The following is a 12559-nucleotide window of genomic DNA, read 5'->3' on the forward strand; positions in this document are numbered from 1 at the left end:
GGATGAATGACATGCCTTGGATATGAGCCGCCTTAAATTATGCCGTAGGGCTATTGTCACAGTCTTCAGATAAAACATGATCCGATATCACCATACGGACTGTAACGGCACGGTTAGTCTCCAAAATCGTTTTAATATAACGTACCTCTCTCTATACAGATAAATAATAATAAAATTATTTGAACCAGATGTTGAGTCAGCAATATTTTGGATTTGTTTATTTGTTTTGAAGCTACATGAGGGCTATCTGCGCTAGCCATCACTAATTTCGCAGTGAAAGACTAGAAGGCAGGTAGCTAGTCATCGCCACCCACCGCCAACTCTTGGGCTACTGTTTTACCAACGAGTAGTTGGATTGACCGTCACATTATAACGCCCCCACGGCTGAAAGGGTGATTATGTTTGGTGGGACGGGGATTCGAACTCGCGACACTCAGATTGCGAGTCGAGCGCCCTAACCACCGAGCCCTTTTTTTGGTTTTAAAAACTATAAAAGTAACGAGTAAATATCAAAATATCAAATTATAGGCAGCGAAAGTTGTGGAGCAATATAGTTTTTTTTTTTGAATCTGGCGATAATGGGTGGATCTTCATGAGGACAGCCAAAGTGGGACTGCCAGTAGTAGTGATGTTAGTCATTTTCCTGATTTTTTTATGCCATATTCTGAAAACAATAGGACAAGAGGAAACAGGTTTAAGGTTTAGAAAATACAGACTAGACTCTAGTTAAGAAAGATTTATTTTTCTATCAGTATGATTGGCTGATGGAATGAGTTGTCATCGGCAGCACCAGGAGGCCAGCACTTTACAAGAGTTTAAAATGGAAGTTGATAATTTCGTACAACATAAATGGTGGGTTTAATTTTTACTGTTAATTAAGGATGGGTATGCAGTGACAGCCCTGAAGGAGCAAATGGTCCTTTTTTTGTCAATTTATTATATTATATGCCTTATCACTCTGATTGCGAAAGTGGGAAAAACTATCAACTACATTTATTTTTAATTTTACACTTTACGTTCAACAAAGGGTATTTTACCCTCTTCGTTTAACCTTAGATTTATCGATGGGTGCTGAACCCACGTGGGTTTTGAATACATTTTTCTAAGCTATTTATGCACCCAATTGCTTGTGGATCTCTTACAGGTTACAAGATCCCTAGTATCATACACACAATTAAGTGAAAGACTAGAGGGAATGCAGCTAGTTATCACCACCCATCGCCAACTCTATTAGCTATTATTTTACCAACGAAGAGTGGGATTGACCGTAACGTTATAACGTCCCACAGCTGAAAGGGCGAGCATGTTCGGTGACGGAATTCGTACTAGCGACCCGCAGCTTGCATGTCGAGTATCCTACTCACCAGGCCATGCCAGGCCCTATTTTGTTGAGTGAAAGTATATAAGTAAGAGTAAGCACAAACGTATGCTTCATCATATAAAAGTAGATGTAGATCTCCCAGTGTGCAAGTGAAAAACCATATCTTAGTGTGAGAGTACATATAAATATAACGTATATTATCAATATACCTTGGCAGAATTTGAGTCATAGATCAACAAACTTCATGTTAACAAATTTTAGTTTTCCATATTTTGGCTAAGTCAGAAAACGAAATTAAAACTTAATATTATCTCTACTGTCACGATTTTTAGAGCTTTTGTATCAAAAACTAGTTGGGTCATGGAGTATGTAATATAACAGTAGAAAATGTAACGTAGCAATATTGACTAGAACCTTATTAAACAAACGATCTGGTAACATGATGACTAGGAAACAACGATTCGAAATATTATTATTATGAGGTCCTGTTACGTGTCTTAATATTCTACATACGCTTATAATACAAACCAAAAGTTATCCTCATACAGACACTGGACAATATTTTTGGAAGTGCTTAAAACATTGCGCATCCATTGGTTTAAAAGTAGTTCAGAGTCATATAATATGAATTTTATATTTATTCTTTTTATATTGATATCCATCATCGTTCTGATCAACTGCTAATTAAAAGGACTTTCACAGTTCTCTTATTCTATTAAGAAAGTCATACAGTTTTATGTGACACACTGAATTAGCTGAATAATTAACACAGTATAATCATTGACCAATAGGAAGCTATGTTTTATGACAGTCTTTGAAACTTGTGTTAAACATATGAAATGGACAAACAGTAGTAAAGATTTCGTTTTTTTTCTAACTAGTTGTCGGTTAAAAATTAAAGTGTATTGTGCTGCCACCTGGCAGATATAAGCTTACATTACAGAATGCTATTTTATCAAATTACTGCATGTTACTGTGTGACTTTCTTAAAGTTGTATCATTTGAGTGATTAAATTATAAGATCCCGTAGACATTTTGTAGTCTAAATTTAGTATACCGTATATTTCTCAAGCCGGTTAGCTCATACCCTTATTATGATATGCACACAAGCCGTTATATATACAGTCTACTTACAGTCTGTTATTATGTTTTTACCCCTCTCCTATATCACAGATATGTACAAATTCTTCAAGAACTGAACGGCCTTGTTAGGGCGCTCCACGCACAATCTTAGGTGCGGGGTTCGAATCCAAACATCTTCGTCCTTTCAGCTCTGGTGGCGTTATTTTGTGACGGTCAATCCCACTATTCGTTGGTAAAAGAGTAGCCCAAGATGGTGATGAGTAGCTACCTTCCCTCTTTCACTGCTAAATTAGGGACAGCTAAAGCAAATAGCCCTCGGGTAGCTTTGCGCGAAATTCAAAACACTCAAGAACTAAACATGTAGTCATTGTGTTTTTATGTCATAACTTGTAGTTTAAAATATTTGGTATTCTTTTCTTGAAATAAAAATTCTAACTTAATTTTCAATTATTATTTTTTAATTAATTAATTATCAATCTATCAAGTAGATATATAGGGTTTTTATTATTTTGTATCAAGACTTCTTGAACCTATGTGTTTTTCTGACATCATGAATATATCTACGAGTAATTACCAACTCCCAAAGTAATTTAACAATACCTTATTATTGACATTTTAACCATATTCATAGTCATGCGTTGTAAAAACAACCCCAGAACAAATGCCTAACGTATTTTATCAAACAAATTTACATTTTAGATATGTTAAGCATTTGTTCTGGGATTGTTTAAAAGATTTAGCTGGTTATAAATATGATTAAAATGTCAGTCAAAAAGGGTTTTTACATGGTAATTATTCACAGATATAGTCATGGCCGCCCTTGAGGTGGGCGACATGTGCTTCCACACAGGGCGCATACTCCAAGGGACGCCAAAATCGACATTGCAATTAGCAGTTCTTTTCAATTTTACAGGGGCACCAAATACAAAATTAACACGGGCCACTATTTTGTTTAGGGCCGGCTCTGGATATAGTCACTAGATATGCTTATTGTTTAAAAGTAACTTAGAATTTGTATTTCAATAACAAAATTGCTCTTTAACATCAGGAATAACATGGAAAAATGATCTTTTACCAGCTCTTCCTGAATCGTCCCCCGGTAGGACAGCGGTAAGTTTATTAATATCAGGAATAACATGGAAAAATGATCTTTTACCAGCTCTTCCTGAATCGTCCACCGGTAGGACAGTGGTAAGTTTATTAATATCAGGAATAACATGGAAAAATGATCTTTTACCAGCTCTTCCTGAATCGTCAACCGGTAGGACAGTGGTAAGTTTATTAATATCAGGAATAACATGGAAAAATGATATTTTACCAGCTCTTCCTGAGTCGTCAACCGGTAGGACAGTGGTAACTTTATTAATATCAGAAATAACATGGAAAAATGATCTTTTACCAGCTCTTCCTGAATCGTCCCCCCGGTAGGACAACGGTAAGTTTACGTATTTACATCGCTAAAATCCGGGATCCGATTCTCCGCGGTGATACAGCAGATAACCCAACGTGGCTTTGCTATAAAACAGACAAACAAAGTAACTAAGAAACTAAACTATCATCCTAAATCATTGTCAATTTATTATTTAAGCCAAACATCATTTAATTCTTTTTTGTGTGTTTGTTTTCGATTACTAAAACAAAATGGAGTAGAAAAACATTAATTTTCCTAATTATTCTTTTTTATCATTTTGTTTTATTTTTCTTATAATTAGTGCAGTTTAAACCTATAAAAATGATGTAACTGAGGTTTGAATACTTTAATAATTTGACATTTGCAGTGATGACTTTAGATCAATCAGTTTGTTTCTTTACGTATCCCCTGGTAGTTCAGCGGTAAGTTTCGGACTTACAATGATAAACACCAGGGTTCGATACCCCATGGCGGACTAGACATTGAGAAAGCTCATTGTCTAGATTTTTGCTAAAATAATAACAGTTATAACGTTTCTTCACCTGGACACGTACGTTGAGGAAATTTTCTTAAGTTTTGGTTCGTAATATTTGTATTTGTAGCTTGTTTCTAATTTTTAAACTAACTACAATTTTTGATAATATTATTTTAAAATAAGACCATTATAAACGAATGTTTTTTCATGAACGACCATTATAAAGATTTACCATAGTTCCAATATTATTTTCTAAAAATAAATTTGACTAAAAAAATAGGTGCATTTTTTATTAGTTGTCATTTGTTTCTGTAACACAAAATATCTGGTGTAGAGTGCACAGTTGTGGATTGGAATATTCAAGGCTCGAATCGCTGTGGGTGAATTATGAAAAACTAAAAGTGACAGTCAATCTTTTATGCATTTTACTGTAGATGTGTAGGCGGCATATGTTGCTGACTCGTCGCCCTCTTTCTGGTCAGCAGTTCTAAATTAGGGATGATTATGCTGAACCTTGGGGTTCCTGACCTGGTCATTTAGCACATGTGTCGCATATGGCGCCTTTAGGATTGACTGTAACACGAGGCACGTAGGTCCTTTAAATTAAGTCCAGGCTATTTATTTCTTTGACAGCTTTAAGAAATTTCATTTATATCCGAGGTTGTAGGCTTATTTGTCGTTCTGAAAGCTATAACATTATCTATTTCTGATTAGCCTTGTTAATTATTTTCCTGCTAGCTTTAAGTTTTATTTCATGAAAGTGAACGTGTTTTGTAAGAAGATTATTCGAATGTTTTCTTCTCTTTTATTATCATCACTGAGAGCCAGAATGTACTACATGTTTGAAGATGGTCAAACTAATAAATACACATTTTGTATTTCATACGTTTGTTCGTTTTTTCGGATTTCGCGCAAATCTACACGAGGGCTATCTGCGCTAGCCGTCCCTAATTTAGCAGTGTAAGACTAGAGGTAAGGCAACTAGTCATCACCACCCACCGCCAACTCTTGGGCTACTCTTTTACCAACGAATAGTGGGATTGACCGTCACATTATAACGCCCCCACGGCTGAAAGTGCGAGCATGTTTGGTGCGACGGAGATTCGAACCCGCGACCTTCAGATTGCGAGTCGAGCACCTTAACCACCTGGCCATGCCGGGCCAAATTATTGTATTTCATAAAATATTATTTACCTCTTCGCTAATTTTGTGGCCAGGTGGTTAGGGCGCTCGAATCGCAATCTGTGGGTCGCGAGTTTGAATCTCCATCTCGCCAAACATGCTTGCCCTTTCAGCCGTGGGGACGTTACAGTGTGACGGCCAATCCAACTATTCGTTCGTAAAAAAGTAGCCAAGAGCTGACTTCCCTCTAGTCTTTCACTTCTAAACTAGGGACGGCTAACGTAGATAGCCTTCGTGTAGTCTTGCGCGAAATTCAAAACAAATAAAACTTTTATTTTATCATTTATTTTATCATCTTTTATCATCCATGGTAGTAAAATCCTTTTAGCGAAGAGACCATCGTCAAAATCCGAGCGCCCAACTTCATTGCCTTAGTCCTTGATCCCGGAAGCCAGAATTCACCTCCCTTTACTCCATGGGTTCAACTGGTAGTAGATAATCTGAAAACCAATATTGCCTTCCCATATTCCATTATGTTAATTTGTAATAGTTAACCCGAGAACCAACATCCTCTTCCCTCTGCTTCATTGGTGTAACTTTTTGAAGCTAATCTGAGAATCAGTACGCCCTTCCCCTATTCAATGATTTTAACCTGTAGTGGCTAATCTGATAATCAGCATCTCCTTCCTTTTGCTCAATGGGTTTAACTGACATAATATCTAATCTGAGAAGCAGTATTCCCTTCCTGATTCATGGGTTTAACTGGTAGTAATTAATCGGAAAACCAGCATCCTCTGCTGTGTTGCTCATTGTTAAACTATTATTGGGGTTGAAAAACGTTACGTAAACGTTTTTAGACAGTACTCCTTTAGAGCATCGTTTGGATTATTATAATTTGTAGCAATTTCTTATTCTTCACAAGCTGTCTCTGGAGGTGCTATCGTGTCTGTGTTTGAAATATCTTGAATTACAGATTATATAGTGACATTTTATTTCACAAAATATGAATAATACAGAAAAATGTAACATTGCCCATTTGAAAAGAAATTAATCATTGTAATTCTTTCATTAACTTTGAAAACTTCAAACAAATGCGCCCCACAGTGGCACAGCGATATGTCTGCGGACTTATATCGCTAGAAACCGGGTTTCAATACCCGTGGTGGTTAGAGCACTGATAGCCCTTTTTGTAGCTTTGTGCTTAATAACAACAACATCAAACAAATTCTGTGAATTTATCATGTCTACGTCATGAAGTCACAATAATAGTTCTCATTTCTATAACTCTTGAAGTGTTTTATGTGTTTTAGTAACACATGATGTAGAGTTGAGATTATGAGTATCATAAATAAAGAGGTTTTTGTTTTATATTTAAAAACATTTTTTTTTCCAGAAAACTAGAAGAATTTCCATAACAGCATATTAATAATTTATTTTTTTCCAAATGAGAATATCTCATGATTTAAGAGAAACTGTAGAATACTACAAAGAGAAATACCAGTAGATGAGACTATTTGTTTATCATTAAGGACAATAAACCAATATCATTTACATATTCCTGTTTAAAAAAAAACCTCAGGTGTGCTAATTGTTATAGTCATAAACAGAAATATACTTTATTATGAAAACAGGTTTTTATTGTTTTTGTAAATCGATATTATTCTAGATGTATGTTTTTTTTCATTCACACTGGGCAGTCAACACTGAATTACTCTTCGAACTTGAAGCTAGAGGGCGTATCAGCATTGAAATGAAAGATGGCTGTCGAATGTATACAACATGGCTATATAGAGAGTAATTTCGGTTTCTAAACTGAGCCTAAGTTGTAGGAATGTCAGGTAGAACTTACTTTGACGTTTTTATACTTCTTGGATATTTTCTTGAATTTATTCTGATCTACAGATGTTGATGACGTTTCAACTGGGTTTGATGGTCACGTAATGCATCTATAGAAGACTGATATTTAAAATATTCTTACCACATAGCAGCTGAAAGCCTACAAACTCGTGGTTACCGGATCATCTTGTATGTGACAAATCTGCTTAGGCAGAAAATTATGAGCCCAAGAAATAATCATGGAAGTATGAGGCAAATTCCAACTTTTTTTGGGGGGGGGGGGTCTCCTTTGCAACCACCATTTGAAGAAGAAAATTCTCAAGCAGAAAAGGGCAAGTCAGCTTTTTGTTTCACTTTAAAAGATTTTCAATTATCATATTAATCCCCAGTCTTTTGTTCATTTAAAAAGTGATTTCATGTGTTGTATTTTCACAGAGAAAATCGATTCCTTATCGATTCAGAAGAAAAATTTCATTTCAAGGAGAGGAAGAGTATATGAATACCGTCTTTCAAGAAGCTTCAAGCAATGCCATCAATGTCTCATTTATATTGTCCATCACAACCGTCATCCTCCATTCAAGCATTGTTTATTTTATTTTAGATTTTTATAACAGCTGTAAAAATATTTTCAGATGTAGCTTTTTACCATATACAGATTGGTTGTTACACTGACATGGCAGTCTTATTTGAATGACTAATAAAAAAAATAATTCCTACACTCTAGCAAATCGAAAAAAAGTTTTATTAAGTAGGTAGTAAAGTCAAGGGATATAGAATTATTCAGTAAGTAAACATTTTAAATCGATAAGTTTATTAACCTTATTAATGTAGTAGTATAATCTTCGCCCCCCAGTAGCACAGCGGTATGTCTGCGGACTTACAACGCTAGAATCCGGGTTTCGATACCCGTGGTGGGCAGAGCACAGATAGCCCATTGTGTAGCTTTGTGCTTAACTTCAAAAAACAACAACAACAAAAAAACAAGTATAATCTTCAAATACCCACCACTTTACAATAGTATATATATATATTAATGTCTGAGGTTTTTACCTTGTGCTTTATTTAGTACATAATTAGATCTATTATTTTGTATGATTAATGTTTACGAAATAACGTCTCTCAATTTTTCCTTTGCCACAGTTGTTATACTTTTGAAAGTAATTTCCATAGTTCTTGTTATCTTAAACGTAGTGTTTTGTGATTCTAACCTTTTTTTTGATGACTGTGTGATGTAGAAAGCCACATTGTATGCTAATTGATATACTAAGTAATGCCGTACGATAATAAACATCACGAATTTACTTTACTGTGTGTGTGGTTCAATTAATTTCAAGACCTTAGTTTTGCAATAAAACATTGAAGATACTGGCTATAGAAACTAATCTATAAAATTACAATGACTATTGGGTAAAAAAAAGAGATTACTACAACATATTATTGTTTAGTGTGTAACAAAATAGATTAGTACGATGTATTCTTATTCAGTGTGTAACAACATAGATTACTACGGTGTATTCATATTCAGTGTGTAATAAAATAGATTACTACAATGTATTCTAATTCAATGTGTAACAAAATATATTAGTACGATGTGTTACTGTCCCATATGTGATAAACGAGGTTACTACGATGCATTACTGTTCAGTATGTAACGAATAAGGTTACTACGATGCATTACTGTTCAGTATTGACGAATAATGCATCGTAGTAACCCTATTCGTCACATACTGAACAATAATGCATCGTAGTAACCTTGTTGTTCAGTATGTAATGAATAGGGTTACTACGATGCATTATTGTTCAGTATGTGACGAATAAGGCTACTATGATATATTACTGGCCACTATCTACAAGAGAATATTGTAAAAATATATAGAGCGAGTTTAGCAGCATCAACAAATATTATTATTATGCACCGTCTTTGGGAAGATAAAAATATACAATTTCTATATTCAGGGTGATGTGTGAAAGGTATTTAGAAAACTATCAACAAGATATTTGAATACTGTTCAAAGGTCATTACAGGAGATACACGTTGAGAGGGATATGGAAATATTATACAGAGAGTATATACAAGAGAATTGTATAGAAGAAACGTAGAACTCCATAGAAAATTATTCAGGTATAAAATGTTGCATGAAAATAAATACTGATCGGAGCTTTTAGAATTATTTTGTAAGTTACAGATGTATACATTTTTACATACAGTGGTTATGTCGTATATATGATGGCATAATTTAATACTAACATTTGTTCGAGATACATTTGAGGTAGTAATTGTAGTATTTCTTTGTTAACGTTTGAAGGTGAAGCTTAAAAGCTTCTTTTATTCTGTTTAGCCTTCTTTTAGTATATTTAAAATTCTGTAAATGTATTATATATTATCAGATAAGTATCAAAATTTTAAAGTTCTTTGGTAAAATAACCAATATCTTGATTTACATAATTACACAAATGTCTTTACAAACTATTTTTTTTTTATAATAAGCCATCATAATAATAATCCCTGTAGACTCCCACTGGAGCATAGGGCCCCAACAACACCTCGCTGACGGAAGTTGTTGTTGCAGTAATTTTTTAGCAGGTTGGTTTTTACGGGGCGAAGTTGCTAGCCCACCCTCCTACTTTCTCATCCTGGACTTGGGACCAGGCAATGATGGTGGCATCCCTGCCGGGGAACGAACCCAGTACCTTTGGATTAGAAATCCAACACGCTATCCACTGCGCTATAGGGACACAATAAGCCATCATAGCCCAACGGATTAGTCAACTAGGTCTCTTTGGAGGTAGATGTCATGAAACAGACGACTTTCATTCCACACCTTAATTTCCAGACAACAACGCTATTGTTGACTATATATCATAGCCACACAGAATGACACAATTTTTTGCATTATACTTTGGTGCTTTCAACGAGTGGTAAAAGTGATTTCTCTGTTGCTTAACTTGTGTAGTACAGCCATGTTCTCAAGGACTAACCGCTCTTCTGTAAGCTAAGTTCAAACTTTTTATTGTCCCAGTATTAAACTAGTATTAAGTATGGAACTACGATGAATCTTTTTAGTATAGTGCTTGAAATAATACTAGCATTACGTACGGAGCTACAATGAACCTTTTTAATATAGTGTTTGAAACAGTACTAGCATTACGAACGGAACTACTATGAACCATTTTAGTATATTGTTTGAAATAATACTAGCATTAAGTATGTAACTACAATTAACCTTTTTAAGTATATTGTTTGAAGCAATACATTTTAATTTTCCACAGAACATGTGTAATAAAAGATTACAATTAGAAATAAGTAAAACGACCGTGAACTCCAGAGAATCTTTCTAGTTATATATGCTCAATGTTTCAGCTTTACACCTTTACCAGGAACATACAATTTGTCTAATTCATTCAAATAACGACCGTTGTATATCATCCATGTGATCATTCCTCTTATTACTAGGCCTGTCGCACACGTATTGTTTACATATTGTCTTATATTACATTGTATACCTATATGCAACAGGCGTTGTAATAATAAGAATGATCACGTGCATGATATGCTTTTTGTGCGCGGTTCAATGCTTAGAATACATAGGTCTTAAATTGAGCGATAGAGTTCTTTACAGAAAATATATGCTCCTGATGAAGACGTAAAGCCGAAACACTGGGCAAATAAAACAACTTGAAAGATTCTCTGGAGTTCACGTTCGTTTTCTTTTTCCATAATTATATGTATTATGCTTCAATCAGCACAACGTAAATTAAGATATATAACAATATTACAATTATGAAAACAGATACATTGTAATATTATTTTCAATACGGAGATTTTATTATTTCCGTAGCAACATTGTTTGTAGCAACAATATATATATATATATATATATATGTTTGTCAAAGAGATTTGTCACCCATAAGACAAGAATAATAACTACTATACAGCGAATTCGTTAAATTATTAATTTCAGATTTTGGGAGGTAGAAATTTAAATTTTTAATTAATAATAGAACTATGAAATAAAGTCCAAAAACTAACAGCGTTATCGAATTGTTCTAAATCTATACAATCGATCAGTGGGGAATTGATAGGTTTTATTGATTTATCAGCTATATCACAAACGATATATGACAGTCAGAATAAAATACAGATCAGGTGAAATAGCTCAGTTAACCTTAAGTCAAAACGGCTAATATGTGTTTTTCTTCTTATGACGATATAGCATCAGTCCACTCCTGAAAAACAAACGAAAAAACATATGAAGTATATATATTCAGGTGTACTGCTTTTGTTAAGTCGATTTTTATGCAACAACTGCTTATTTCAACATTAATAAGTAACAAAGACCTGATGTTACTGAAGCATCATACAAATGTATAGGAGCCGGGCGTGGCCAAGTAGTTAGCATGTCGGGCTATGAATTCGAAGCTCAATGGTTTGCGTCCCTTTACCAGAAAAAAAAAAATGTCATGCTCAACACTTTGGGGCAGTGGAAGTGTTATATTTGTTTGTTTGTTTATAATTAGGCACAAAGCTACACAATGGGCTCTCTGTGCTTTGCCCACCACGGTTATCGAAACCCGGATTCTAGCATTGAAAGTCCTCAGACATACCGCTGTGCCACTGGGGGCTGAAAGTGCTATAAGAGCGATAATAAAATCCTACTATTCGCTTAGAGTAGCCCAAGAGTTGGCGGCGGATTTCGTTCACAAGATGCCTTTTCTTTAATCTATCAGTTTAAAATTATGGACGGCTAATGGTATCTGACAACTGAAATGGCGAAGTACGATCTCTGCTTAATTTTTAATAAATATGATATTGCATCATAATAAAAACTATTAATAATTCTATTCTTTACAGTTCATATGCGGTTATTCCAATAGCAATAATATATAAAAGCAATTCAACTACATTTTGTTTGAAACTTGTTGCCGCCAATGAGATGATGCACTTAAAACTAGAGCTCACCAGGAAAACGTGTACAAAATCCTAGCTGACACGACTACTGGTGCCAATTGTTTCTATAGACTTTTCATGAAGTTGAATAATAGTTTTGTTCATTTCTCAGGATTTATTTTGCATTTAACCCTTTAAGTGTAACTTTTGTATTCTTAAATGAAAAACGATATAAATACGAAAAAATGACCTAAGATAAATCCAAAGGACTGGAGCGACATGTTAAAAATACGTTTATGTGACATATGGGTCCCACGAGTCCTGCACAAACATACGTTTGGACAAATATAACCTGGCCCGGCATGGCCAGGTGATTAGGACACTCGACTCGCAATCTGTAGGGTCGCGGGTTCAATCCCAGTC

The 12559-nt window shown here is 34.7% G+C and overlaps 1 protein-coding gene and 1 non-coding gene across 2 annotated transcripts in view; both read right to left on the minus strand.

The window, feature by feature from the left end:
- Positions 1-9911: 9911 nt before the first annotated feature.
- Positions 9912-9984, minus strand: Trnar-ucu. Its single transcript has one exon. It is a non-coding gene; the product is annotated as a tRNA-Arg (tRNA).
- Positions 9985-11052: 1068 nt separating this feature from the next.
- LOC106468656 (tachykinins-like) overlaps positions 11053-12559 on the minus strand; it is a gene marked incomplete at its 5' end in the record, with an annotated part of 3738 nt that continues 2231 nt past the window's right edge. Inside the window, one exon of the mRNA XM_013929091.2 lies at positions 11053-11475. Coding sequence (XP_013784545.1) covers positions 11449-11475 — 27 coding nt within the window. The remainder of the gene's footprint in view (positions 11476-12559) is intronic.

This window comes from Limulus polyphemus, unplaced genomic scaffold, assembly GCF_000517525.1.
Source record: "Limulus polyphemus unplaced genomic scaffold, Limulus_polyphemus-2.1.2 Scaffold3100, whole genome shotgun sequence".
In the NCBI taxonomy this organism is placed as follows: Eukaryota; Metazoa; Arthropoda; class Merostomata; order Xiphosura; family Limulidae; genus Limulus; species Limulus polyphemus.